The sequence below is a fragment of the Polyergus mexicanus genome, unplaced genomic scaffold, assembly GCF_030449975.1.
Source record: "Polyergus mexicanus isolate NDT 795.1 unplaced genomic scaffold, iyPolMexi1.0 SCAF_9, whole genome shotgun sequence".
NCBI classification, from domain to species: domain Eukaryota; kingdom Metazoa; phylum Arthropoda; class Insecta; order Hymenoptera; family Formicidae; genus Polyergus; species Polyergus mexicanus.
In genome coordinates this window covers 8,084,108-8,098,098 of record NW_027223329.1, presented here as the reverse complement: position 1 = coordinate 8,098,098, position 13,991 = coordinate 8,084,108, and the positions used below count along the sequence as shown (strand labels likewise).

The 13,991-nt window shown below is 42.4% G+C and overlaps 2 protein-coding genes across 4 annotated transcripts in view; one reads left to right on the top strand and one right to left on the bottom strand.

Moving 5' to 3' along the window:
* LOC138936548 (uncharacterized) overlaps positions 1–13,991 on the top strand; it is a 161,789-nt gene that overhangs the window by 8,562 nt on the left and 139,236 nt on the right. The gene's annotated exons all lie outside the window — the stretch shown is intronic.
* Positions 1–13,991, bottom strand: part of LOC138936550 (uncharacterized) — an 86,273-nt gene that overhangs the window by 5,886 nt on the left and 66,396 nt on the right. For both annotated transcript variants that reach the window (XM_070302021.1, XM_070302019.1), the window contains exons 2-3: positions 695–915; positions 111–246 (exon numbers count right to left, since the gene is read on the bottom strand). In XM_070302021.1, the coding sequence (XP_070158122.1) occupies positions 111–246; positions 695–883 (325 nt within the window). In that variant the 5' untranslated portion in view covers positions 884–915. The remainder of the gene's footprint in view (positions 1–110; positions 247–694; positions 916–13,991) is intronic.

The window sequence follows — 13,991 nt, the reverse complement described above, 5'->3', positions numbered from 1 at the left end:
TATTGTCATTTAAATCAAGCGCTGCTTTCATCCACGTTCTCGTTTTTAATCCCAGCTTAATCGTGTATATATTTCCCCCGTTTGGCCTTATTTTCCATAACAATACTTACCGACTACAGTCATATCCCCGTGATCGGAAACCGTCTCAAAAGCGGGGGCCTCGCCCGACACCTCACAGCGATACCTCCCAGAACTCGTCAGATTCACGTTGTTCAGGACGACCAAGGTTCGGTTAGACTGGAACCTCTGAATGCAAATTTGCGATTACAAACTGCTGTGCCCGATCGAGCGTGACGCGGAGCATGCGCGATGCGCGAGAGTGAATAAACCAGATTCTATTAGATTCGAACGGAAAACATCTCGCCGCGAGAGATATACGCGTACACAAAAACGCGAATTTATATCTCTCAGGTTAAACAGAGAGAGAGAGAGAGAGAGAGAGAAAAGAAACAAGAATGAAAGATCGGAAAAATTTACTCTATTGGAGATGCTTGAACTTAACAACGTATTTTTTTACTCATCTAATATTCGATAACGAGAGAGAATACTCGAGATGTTTAATACAAATGTCAGACTATTATTGTCTGTAAAAGAATACGTTGTCCAAGGACAAGGGTTCTCGCTCGGGAAGAGGAGAAGAAAATCGGGACATACTCTCGCGTCGTTCATAAACATCCTTGCAAGTCGCACTCACGTTTACGTTTACACCGCGCACGGGGAACATTAGCACTTGGGGCCTGTCTCTGGGCGTGAAGCGATAAAATTCGTGGCCGTCCTTGTACCACTTCACCGAGTACAATTGCTCTTTGTCCAAGTTGAAGTTGCACTGCATGCGCACCGTCTCATTCAGGACAACGTGCTCCGGTATCTGCAGGGATGTCATGCGTAGGGCGACGACGACGACGACGACGACTCCTGCAAAAGATTCGCATTGCGGTTTGAGGAGGATCGTGTGCGCTACACGCTTGCGGGTGGAAAGTGGACCCTACGGAGAGTCCGAGTCCTGGTGACGTGTCCCCGTTGACCCCTTTCCTCCCTCCCTCACCATTCCGTACTGTCGCAGTTGCAGCTGCATGGAAAACTTTGCGTATTCACTCGAGGGACTGAATACGCTCGGCAACGGGTAGGTCACCGCGAGCTTTTCGCCATAATCGCCATGTACTCTCTCCGAGTGGTAATTTCAATCTTCCGTCTGTCCGCACGCGACACCATCGTCCGATCAATTCGACGATAATATTCGCACGCGTGATAAGGCGCACTTGCGAATTCACCGCTAGTGAGTCACACATATCCATCTATACGCGTGATTCATTGCAATGAGCGCTTTTTCAATTATGCACACGCGTGACTCATCTCTCTCGTATATTAAGATATATATATATAATATGCAAGTAAAACTACGCTGTTGTCATTCGGAAATTTAAAAAGTACAAGAATAGATGTGTGTACGTGCGTTCATATTCAGGTAAATTGAAAATTTATTCTTTTAACAGATATTGCGGATTTTAATTCTTTTAGTTTGCAAATCAGAGACACGTGTATAATAAATTCTTCGTGATATATTCTTGCGCGTTTTTAGATTTAAAACGAGACGAATTTATACTTTTAAGAAAAAGTACGAAGATATATATGTAGAAGGCACAGATCTTTTTAAGATGAATTGATATAATACGAACGAATGTTCCCGCTAGATCTGCGATTGCATATCAAAGAGCCGAGAAGCGTCTGACTTTGCGATATCGATTTTGCTGAATAATTGATAATCGATGAACCATCGAGCGCGGAGCTCACGTGAAATTGCATCAGCCTTTGAGATGTTGAAATATCTTCGACAATGCGATGCCTCGCTTATGTTTCCTCAGAGACGCGTTTCTTTCGCGACGCCTTTTCGCTTTAAGTATACGATTCACACGAAAATACGCATATACGTGTACCGGATCATCTAGACTTGCGCGAAATCTTTCGGTCATAAATAGCCTGCGTATGCGTACATACCGCGAGAAGAGAGAGAGAGAGAGAGAGAGAGAGAGCACGCGCCAATTTTTTTAAATTGAAAAATTCTCCATTTACGGGATACAGATATCCCGCTTGCGGCCGATTTTTCGCGGATTTAAATTGAAAGGGAATTTAATTTGAAGTATACGATTGCCAAGATATATAGCGCTACAAATTGAAAACTTAATATAGTCCGGGTAATATATTCTGGGTTTCCGCGGATCAATTTTCGCGAAGGAAAAACAACTGACCGCGAGTTTAGCAACATTTTTGGGGAGGAATGTTCTATGTTCAAACAATGCATGTGCGGCATTACAACGAATAACAAATATCCGAGTACCGTAATTGTGGTCGGGTGCGTTGCAGCAGTAATGAAGCCGGATGCGCGTACGCGAGAGAGAGAGAGAGAGAGAGGATAGATTTGTCAAAATTCTTTCCGCGGCAAAAACACACACGTGCCCTCTAATCATGCCGAGCGCTTTTGCGAAACGATAATATTGGGAGAGGGAAGAGAAAGAGAGATTGGCGCCTTCATAAACACAATAACCCCGCGTCATTAATTAGTCTTTTGTTCGCGCCAATGCGAACCGAAACGCGGTGATTAATGCTAATCGCGTCAGTGTTTGCCGTGTTTAAAATTCCACCGGCGGTGTCTTAAATTAAGTCTGTTAATGAATGGACCGGCGCGAGATTGCCGTTTAAATATCGCCGGGCTCTTATCGCGGCTATACTCGCGCGCGTTGCGTACGCACGCACGCACCCACGCGTGCATTGTCATTGATTCGATAAGCATCGGGGTCACGCAACGCAAACGTATCGCGGGCCCAGGCATCGCTACTGGAAACTGCCCCGAACGTTGTAATTAGAGGTAATTAATTTTTTCTCTCACGTATCGTACGACAGACTTTGCAAAGGCTTCGTCGTAATGGCTGTGCAATACGAACGAACGGGTTAAACGAGCGCGAGCGAATTATCGCGATCGCGCGAAATAAAATCGACATCCGTCGTGCGAATGATTGCGTATTCATCATTTCTTTCCTTTCTCGCCCAATAATTCTTCGCGAATAAATTCTTTCTCGGCAAGAATTAAATTTCTGTTAAAGCGCATTTCGCTGAAAGTTAGCTGGACGTGAGTTATATCGAGATATAAAAGTCCTTCTCCTTCTCATTTAAATCGCGAAAATTATTCGAAAAGTATCGTGATATCTTTTCTCATTTTAAATTCCTATATTCACGACCGGAAAAGTCGCGCGTAACGATATATAAATCACTCGGTGTATATATTTTATACGCGACGTTTCTTTCGTTTCGAACGTACGTTTACGATCGGACGTCGCGAGAAAATGCGCAAAATATTTGGAAAGAATATCCGCGCCTGACCGCATCTCTCGGGGGAGGAGAGTGTAAACCGTAGTCGAATTTTCAAGCGCGTCAGGTGTAAGTTTCCCTGTTGCAATCTTGTCTCGCGTCCGATACGACCTACGATTTTTTGCCTCTATTGTGCCCCGACTGGCGGGAAAAGATTGCGAGTCTTATTTATCGATCGTGACGTTGCCAAGTTTGAACGGCAGGTACATTCGCGGCTAAAAGAGGAAAGGTTCATAGTATAATAAGCATCTCTTCTTCCCCCTTTCGCGTTTTCTTCCGTTCGCCCTCTCCTTGCCTCCTTCTTCCCGTTACGCTTCCTATCTTGAACGCGTAAAGCGCGACAAGATTAACGAGATAAAGGCGTTTTATTTCCCGCCGTTTCGTTTATATCGCGAATGAAATGATGGTGTTAGGTAGCGGAATAGAATGCAGCCATATTATACTCAGTGCGGTACAAACTTTAGTATCTCGAATTCTCAGAATGTTTAAAAGGCGCCGTGTATATTAAGCTTTAACGAATATAATTTCTCGACATTTTACTAATTTAGCTAAATTTTCTTACATTATCCACTATATCTCCAAAATCTCCAACTATAAAATAAGCAAATCATATTTTTTTGAAACTGCATTATTTTGACTGTTTTTTTTTTTTTTTTCTATTTATTTCTTATCAATTCAATTTAGTACAATTATAGAAGTTCGTCTTATTGATGTATTATCTAGAATCGTTCTCCATGATTTTTATTATATCAAAAGCGTTTTATTTAAAAAAGAAAAAAAAAAATTACAAGTTGAATTATAAATTAAATGTTTCAATTTTTTTCGAGATTTGGATATTATTGTATATGTATTGTATATGGATATAATAATAACAGAGTATCAGATATCATTCTGTCATTATTTGACATTCCTTCAAGCAATAGTATATTGACATTGTCAATATTTATGTACTTTATATATTGTTGCGAAACTGTTTGCGAAAACAAAATAGTATTTCGCGAACATACACGGGGGCAAACTATTTTGGAAATAATGCAGCGTAATGGGAAATGTTAAACGAGAAAAACAACATTATCATAATTCAATTCGCTCATTGAACATCGACATGTGATGATAATGATCCCCTGATTAAGAATCGCAGAGATCATGGCGCATCGAATACATTACTCGCGTGAAATTTGTTTTTTTTTTCCTCCCCTCTTTTTATCGCTCTGAGACACATATACACGCGCGCACGCACACGCATGCATACATACATAATTTCGAATCGCAGAGATCGAGCAATTACCAAGCGTATGAATATTTAATCGGGCCTTCACCGATTGTGCTCAATGCAGTTCACCGTATAATCCTGGACGTCAAAATATATACATCGCGCGATCGGCAGAGGGTTAAAACGTCCACGCGCCCTTCGACGAGCTGAATATTTATGGCCAGCAACACGTACGTGGTGCAGACATTGTTCTTCATTACATTCTCGCGCGTAAAATTCATGACGATGCTCGACCGATCGTGGAACTGAGAATCCGTCATATTTTTTTTTAAACTGTCCGTCTGAGAAGCTAATAATACAGTTTTTTTTTACTCGAATCAGACCTTTTTTTTTTTCTTCCCCGATAAGTTTTTGGAAAGTCGTCGTATTCGTTATTCGCTGTCGTTCGCAAATTGATACAGATGCGAGCGGCGAATAAGTTAAAAGAATACCAAGGACTGTCAGCGAAAAGAGATTTATCGAATCGGCCGTCTGGTCATGCATTTTTTTTTCACGCCGTAGCGTGAAAAAAAAAGATCCTTACTCGACGGGACGTTAGCTTCCCGAGAAATGGCCCGAGTTAAAGCACCGATGTATCTACAAGTGTATAGGAAGAAATATTGTAGGGGAAACTCTGTGTGCTCCGCGAGAACTTACACGAGTCCTTATTTCATAATAAGGACGAGAAGGTTACAGTAGATTTTTCATCCGTCGTTGAGATTCGCGCCTGTTCGCCTCACTCGGTGGTTTCAATATCTTAAGTTTCGAGAATATGAACAAGAAAACTATATATTATTTGAATTTAATTTAAATAAATATATATATATATATATATATATATATTTGAATTTAATTTTTCCCCTCTTTTGGAGCGCGTGCATGAGCACCTTTCTGACACACTTCCCCACAGCTCCTCTCTTATTAAGCACATAAACAGGGTGTCCGATCGTACCGTCGTCGCGTGTACGATCGTTTCGTGTTCCGATCGTGTTTCACTTTCTCGTATGCGCCTTTACGCGATCTTGTCGGGATCATGTTCGGGCGCATTCGAGAGTCACTTTGTTGGTATCGCGCGCCGACCACGCGGGGACGGGGAGGAGTGAGGAGGATAAGAGAGGGGAAATAAAAACCGCTCACGAATGTCCGATCGGGCATGGCCCGATAAAACGCCTCTTGCGAGATAAATTAGCCCCCGCGCCCCGCATAAATATTCCTTTCAACCGGCGGAAATAAGCTGCTGCGATAAATTCAATACCGGGGCCCGCGATACCCGCTCCCGATGCCGCTGCTATGCTCCTTGAACCCGATAATTGATCCTCGCCGTATGTTGCCTTGTTATTCTCCTCAAGCAGCAGATCCGATAGCGCGCGGCGGGGTTGAAATATGCGTTACGGTCCTCCTCCCTCGGTCGATTTTATATCGGTTAATATCCACGTCCCTGAATTTAAATCTCCGCATTTCTAATCCGCGGAATGGTGGAGCGAAAAGCGAGGGGAGTCGCGATTGTTATCGCACGATCGACGCTATATTAATTATCGCAAAAATCGGAGAAATATCGCGACACGTCAAATTAATTCTCTTCGTCGCTTGGAAATTTTGCGTTCTTTTTTTTTTTTCATTTTGTTTTTTTATTCAATGGGGGTGATACAGTAATTGTATACTATGATATTGATTCGCTATCAATAGCTTTCATTTAACTCTCGAATGCGTCATGTTGTTGATTGGCAACAAAGTGATTAAATATATAAAAAAAATAATCGACAGAAGGAACAAGAGAGAGAAAGAGAGAGAATAAAATACAGGATTCATGACTACGAAGATAAAATACAATAAAATGAATAGATTGCTCGTTCATCTTTTGTGTTACAAATAACTGATTGTTTTGAATTGTTTACGTCACTTGTTGACTCATTGTTGTGCGAGTTCTCGTGCGTACGTGCGTTCCATACAGATTTTTTTTTTTTTTTTTTTTTTTTTTTTTTTAATTCAGGAATAGGCATATATAAAGTCGCTGTAACGTTTCACGCGTTACATCTATACATCTATACATGTATACATTGATTATATTCCTCCGTTTTATATTTAAACTGACTTTGGATTATATTCTTATAACCGTCGATATCTGCAAACGCGCAAACCGAAAGGGTAAACAATTTCTGAAATTACCCTATTCCTTCGAAGGGAAACGATTGCGAACCGATAGCAATCGCGAGGTCGATTGAATTGTTAATCTCTCGGAGTTCTAAAATCGATTTCCCTCTATCGTGGACCTTAAGTATCCCGCGACTCGTTTATTTTTTCAGCCGCGCCCTGTGTTGAATCGGGGAGCTAACGAATCTCTTTGAGATGGCGAGAGAGACGGCGTTTTCAGACAAAACGTTAACCTGCTCATCGGCCAACATTTCGATATTAATGCAAAGCATGAGACGCGATTGAATCTCGCCTCTTTTATCGCTATTGTTTGTAAAGCGTTCCAATCGAACGATATTCTAACGCGTCGAAATGAAATAATATAAGTATACGTTGAAAGAGACATTCCTCTCTTTGTTTGGTCATTCTTAGTTTACGAGTGCTCGAAAATTCCCCGCGTCCCGATTCATTTCCTTGCCAGCCGTAGGAGGAAGAAGAGACGCGTCACGATTTTATTTACGCGATTTCACACGCGTCTAAAATACCGCAAAAGGGAGATATAGGATCGCCGCTTGTCCTAAGACGCGAACAAATCTCCGGAGCTTCCTCTCGCGTGTAAATGCAAAGGATACGCGTACGTTGCTCGGAAATAAATTGGATAAAAACGGGCGACGATTGTCGGCGGCCTCCCTTGTCCCGACAAGGGAGGACGTCTCTCGCGCACCAACGTATGTACCTGCACGTATATATTATACAATACTTGGCGCGCGTTATCGCGATCCTACCCCTTGTCCCTTCACCCCGGAGATATTACTCGAGCGGCAAATTTGCTCCGTTCTCGCGCTAATGAAACATTTACCATTACCGGCTTGTTGTATCTTTTTAGCCCATCGAGTGCGGGCAACGACGTGACGCGGCGCGTTTGTCGGCACGTGCTCGTGACGGACGCGGACACGGTCGATTTAATTAAACGCAATTGGGTAGATGTAGAGGAGGATGACGGCGGAGAAACGACGACGACGACGACGACGACGACGACGACGAAGCAGACAGTTGACGACGACGACGACGTTAGACAAGGACGTGAAATATTTATTATTTATCCGCGTTTCAGCGTGCGCGCGCGCGCGCACGCGCTGATCTATCGGGTGAATCTATACAAAAATTGTAGGAAAGCTCGTGCGCGCGTGATTTAGCACTGTAAATCAGGCCGTAATACGAGGATTAATCCTTGCTGCTGTGAACGTATCGCCGGCGAGATTATAAATTTGTTCGCCTAGCAGCGGGGGCGTTAATCCGCAACTACACCTCCGGAGACTTCCAGATTTGAGGAAATCCCGCTGTTGCGTGATCCTCGAAATAGACGGCGTACGCTTTGCGAGTTAGATTTATGTGTTTATTTAAATAAGGGATTATTACATCGTCGAAGAATATATAGTGCGCTGATTTCTTTTTTTCCACGCCATTGATAATCGATCGCGTTTATTAAATGTTTATTCCGAATCTGTTAAAGGATATTGCGGTTACACCGTTATCTCGACGGAAAAACTGGTCGCGATCGGCAGATTGTATTTAAACGGTCGATTTGGCTCTCGGAAAATTTTCAAAACCCACTAGAAACGGCGGCGTGACGTTTGAGTTTGAGCGCGTATAGAATATTTCTAATTGAAATGCATACGCCGCATTAGTTCCATTATTACTCACATTATGTGTTATTAGTCTATTCGAGCGCGTGATTATTTTAATATCCGGTGTGCGTGCGCTCGGTTCTAGCTATTTACAAATTAAATTCGCTGCGATCTCTATACAGGAGGAAATGCGACGTATCGCTTGAATCTCACGTGGGAGGATGAGAGTGCGAATGAGGAGGGAGGCAATGGAAGGGGAACGATCGCGTTGTCTGTCGGTTTATTATTTTATTTGCTTACGCTATGATAGCTGCAATGGCTCCGAATGGTGCGCCCTGTTTTTCCCGTTCAAGCATACGAATATTGAAATTTCCCGTGTAATAAGGACTCGCCCGAGAGGAGGATAAGAATCTGCTCGTTCGGCGTGAACTCTTCTTATTGGAGGAATACGTACAACACGGTAGATGCGTAGGCGGCGTAAGTCATAAGCTTATTAAGACGAAATGGGGGAAATGGAAAAGTCGGATAAAGGAGAAACTCGAGAAATTATCCGAGCGTGATCGAAAAGAGACGTAATCAACGGCGTTTCATCGACGTTTCGCCGGCTTCGTCGAATCCGGACGCTTCGTATATAACGTTACACGGTATAATGCTTCCCGACGAGCGGAAAAAGTGATAAAACGATTGATCGATCGATCGATCGAGAGAGAGAAAGAGAGTTGCCGTAATTAATCACGGCGTAGAGCACCGCGAACAGCGGGGTTTCCTGGATGTAAGTATATAATTTTGACGTGCCGCCGCGATGATAATGCTTTCCGATAGATTTGCTTCGCGTGTGTAATTAATGGCTCGCGAAAAGGAACGAGTTACGCGTAAATGTTTCGTTTGCTGTCTGCGAGCGAATTGTCCCGAGTTTGATGAAAAAAACATTTGCGCGATAATTATCACCGCGTGCATTTTTTTTTTTTTTTTTTTTCGTATTCTTGTTTGTTAAAGAGAAAAAGAGAACATTTGTATTGTTCACTTTTTACACGCGCGTTATAAACATTTGGATAATCTTTTTTCAAAAAATTTCGAGGATCAAGTATATTTCGAAGGCTCGATTATTCGTCGTTTTATCTTACATTTTTGTCACGCTCGACAAAAATTTCCACGTGTGTGTGTGTATCGGTGTTAAATAATTTAAATCATAATTCAGAATACGATCTCGCGAGCTGGAACACAGCGGCGTACTGACCGGCTATAAAATTATATGTTTGCATATCTCACAAAGAGCAGAAAAAGTATGCCCGCGCGAGGACACGTGGACGCCAGAGTGTTAATCATTCGGTTAAATGGGCGCGTTAAACGGTACGTGCGCTTCTTATCTAGAAGTATCACAATATTTTTCCGCATTTTCCGCGCTCGAATAATATGAAATAAAGAGTAGGGAACGTCGGGGGAAGGGAGAAAACAGAGAGAAAGAGAGAGAGGATAGGATGGGAGGACCGCCGGACAGATAAAAGAATTTACTGCCTTCTAGAGGCAAATTGTCCCGGTCGTAAAATAAGTTCTGGAAACTAGAAAAAATATGCATCGGACGCGAAAAATGCAGTCGCCAGATATTAAACGCGTTATCATTCGCGCGTCGGATTGCGGATGACGCGCGCGGACAATCTCGAAGCGGAAAACGCATTCGCGATATACGCCCGATGCACGCCCGTGTACTCATCGTTCGTTCTTCTTTTTTTTCGCTCTTTTTTTTCCCCCTTTTGTTTATTTGTATCCGTATCGTAAATCTGCGCGTGGCGCATGCGAAGAGAGCGATAAGCAGAATTACTCCGACAAGTGATTCTGTTTATTTTAACGACATCGGGCTAACACTCTAGAATGCGCCGCATGCGAAATAATGCGCGCGCGTACGCGCGCGCGCGATATACATATGCGTCGCGAATAAAAAATAACAACGCACCCTTGTTATCTTCCGGGAACGACGAGAGAGCGGCAACGTGCGTGATCACGTACCATGGAGATTCGAGATTACGAGACAATTATTAAACAAAACTCCTCTCTCGCTCTTTCTTACATCTACGATATCCGTCATTGATTTACGCGATTGTCACTGTTGGATAAAATAAGCATAAAATATGAAAGAAATATAAATGAAGAGAATTCGTTCAGAAGAAATTGAGAAAAATATAAACAGCTGATAGAATTTTACACATTAATAATGATGTAAAATTTAATGTTATTGAGTTTCGTATAAAAGTCAGAGCCATTTTTGTAATAGAAAATTGATTAAATTAAGCAGGTGAATCAGTTTTATTAATCAGTTCTTGTAAACTCGATTGAATCTCAAGATTGCAATTTTATAAAAGCTCCATGTGTCTGTTTCTTTTCTCTCGTCTATAAAATTGAAAAATTTATGCAGTACTCTTACGAATGCATTGTATTTTTATATCCTCGCGCATATAAAGTTTCATGTGTCCCGGAAAACGTCAGATTTTGCACGAGGTATGACGAGGCTCTCGTGACAAGCTAATAAATCTCGTCCGAGCGTAATTAAGTTAGCCGGGTACTTTATATATTGAATTATGCGCGACGTTGCGGGCGATAAAAAAAAAAGTATATCTTTGATTACTGTTTTGCATAGAGATTTTTGCCGAACGGGAGGAGGGAAAGGGAGAACTAGACGAAAATGCGCGGAGAGCAAAGAGCGGCTGGTGTGCGTTGGTATTGTTTCATTTAAACGAAACTATATATATATATATATATAAAGAGAGAATTGCGGCTGCCACCGTTTTATCGGATTTTATCGGAAATTGAGCCAATTATGTTACTCGAGTTAACGATCCATTGTAATACAGTTTCCCGAGCGCTAGCTACTACCGATCCCGAACGAGTTCACCATACGAGATTTCGTCGCGCGGATTGCTTTACACGTTTACACGATGATCGTCGTGAGTTTCGATTGGAAAAGGTCCTTCGTCGTCGTCGTGGGCGAAGGAAACCGCCATCCGCGAAAGTGACGACGATAAGCGAGAAGTCGTGTTCTTTCGGTTTCGACCGACGAACCGCGATAGCGAACGTTAACTCTCAGCCTCGGCGTACTTCGCCATCTGGGTTCGGTTCCAGTGCCGCGATCGCGGTTCAAAGTTCAAACTCGATTTAACTTTGAAATCGGGTCCGCCGTTGACCGGTCGATGGCTATGTGCCGCCGCCGTTGCCTTCCACAGTAGGAGGAGGAGGAGGAGGATGGGATATAGCGTTACCGAGAATTTAAGCTCTCTAATTGTCGTATCCCTCCCCTCCGATATCGGCGACCCGTCCCACGTGGATATTTTTTTTTACGCGCGCGCTCGCACTAACGCGAGGTGAGCTTATGCGTTTAACGAGACGCGCACGCCGGTGTTTTTCTCTTTTTTTCCTTTTTTCTTTCGCCGTCACGGCGAATGAAATTTCCACGATTCGCCGTGGTATGAAATATTTACTTTGAATAATTCGTGACGCTTGTTGGCCAGGATGCAAATGCGCGTTATTTTTTTCGGCTGTCGCTGTTATTTTAGGCTCGCTGCTACGCGGATTTCGCGAGCGAAGAATTTTCCGCAGTAGTACGCGGTAATACTTCACCAAAGAAGGAGACCTCCAGGGTGCGAGGGGGATATGAAGGTTAAACTATAAATATTCGATTCGCCGTTTGCAATCTCGGTGGTGTCCGAAAGAATTTCGGGTCATAATGAATAACTGATATCCTATTATTGGGGGCCAAATATATATATATATATATATATAATAAAATACTCTATATATATTTCTGTGTCAATAGAGTTAAATTATAAGATTTGTCTGAGTTTCTTCTTAAAAATAGATATCGGAGAAAGATGAGAATTTTCTCTCGCCAATGCACGATATGTAAATTCCGGAATAGATAATGAGGTGAAAACATTTGTACAAATATGCTGGGTCATCCGATAATCACATGTTATCGAAAGATGTGCGCAGCAGCGATATGTTAATTCTTGCAAACACACGCGATGATGAGATAATAATTTTGCGAACGCGAAGCTCGATAATAAATGGACGGTTCGTTGCGCTTTAAAATAGTAAAATCTCTCGGGTGCACGTGCATATCGAGGCAAGACAAATAAGCTGAGATACGGTAATTGGCCGGTTATAAATAACCGCGGGTAGACGAGATGACGTTCTCAGAAATCTTAATTATCCTTATACGAACGTCACGTGACAATGCGCATTTAGCGGGCTGGCCGGCCGTTCGATCTTAGGTAAGACGCGCTAAATCGCGTGGGTTCATTCCGGCCCCGGCGAGATACAATTGCGAAGGGGGTTAATTTTCGAACGATAATCGCTGTTTAAAGCTGTCGATCGTCCCATTATCCTTCACCCTCGTCCGTCGATTTACAAACGGTTAATTAGTCTCCGCGAATTCACCGTTCCGAATGGATCTAATTTATCTATCTACGCACGAGAAGACACGCGCCTCGCCAATCGCGCGATAAACGTTTTCAATTTAATTACGAAAGCTGCAAAATTTTCGCGAAACAGTTCGCTAAAAATACGCTTTCGTCGAGAGAAAACGAGGTTAAAGCGTCCAACTAATTTCAATGCCGGTTAAGAATACATCGTTCGATGAACGAGAGGCTGAAAATTGAAGGATATTTTCATATTTTTTAACGACAATGTCGAAATTTTATTTACGCCGATCGATACGTACAGCGAAGCGAGGTTGAAGGGGGGGCAATTTCCGAATGACAGCGGTTTGCTCGAAGCTGCCGACCGTTCCATTATCTCCAACAATTCGCAAACAGTAGTTATACCCTCCGCAAATTCGCTATTACTTATTTCGTAGGTAAAGACGGTGGGGCGATCGCGAATGTCTTAATTAAGTACTTGAAACAAAGTTTTTTTTTTCCCTTTTCGTCACGAATAATAAAAATACGCTCGATAGCAGACGGGGACGGTCGAATTAGCGAACAAATTTCGAAACATCGCGGCTTCGATTGGACGATGATATAATGCTCGGTAAAAAGCTCACAGGGTATATATGATATGGAAAGAATTCGGCGTTTCTTCTGACCGATTGTGTTATTTCAATTTATTCGAGTTTAACAAAAGTAATTCGCGGACTCGTCCTTATACAAATCGCGTTGAATTAAATTCCGTTTGATTTCTCGAGATTTAGTCGAATTGTTGCCGATAACTCGGACATGATTGAATTATCTCGCATACTCGTGAATTTCTGTTTGTCGCGCCATCGAAGATATCTGTTATTTTCGTACGCGATTGTTACTCTCAGCGCTTTGCATGGATATACATAAATGCATGCCGTTTTGTGCAGATAGGTAGCTCGATACTAGCTTTTATTCGTCTAGTTTGTATTCTTTTTATTTCTCTCGTGTCACGTTGCATTTTGTCGCGCGCGAGCGAGCTAGACAAGCCGCGCATAAGAGTATGCATTTGTCGATATACGATATATATATATATATATATATATATATATATATATAAAATATATATGTACGATATACAATCCGAATCTCCTCTTCCCTCTTTATCGACGATTTAATCGGACGATTTTAGGATAATTGCGAAATTCGCATTGGGTATTAGCGGGTTCGTTA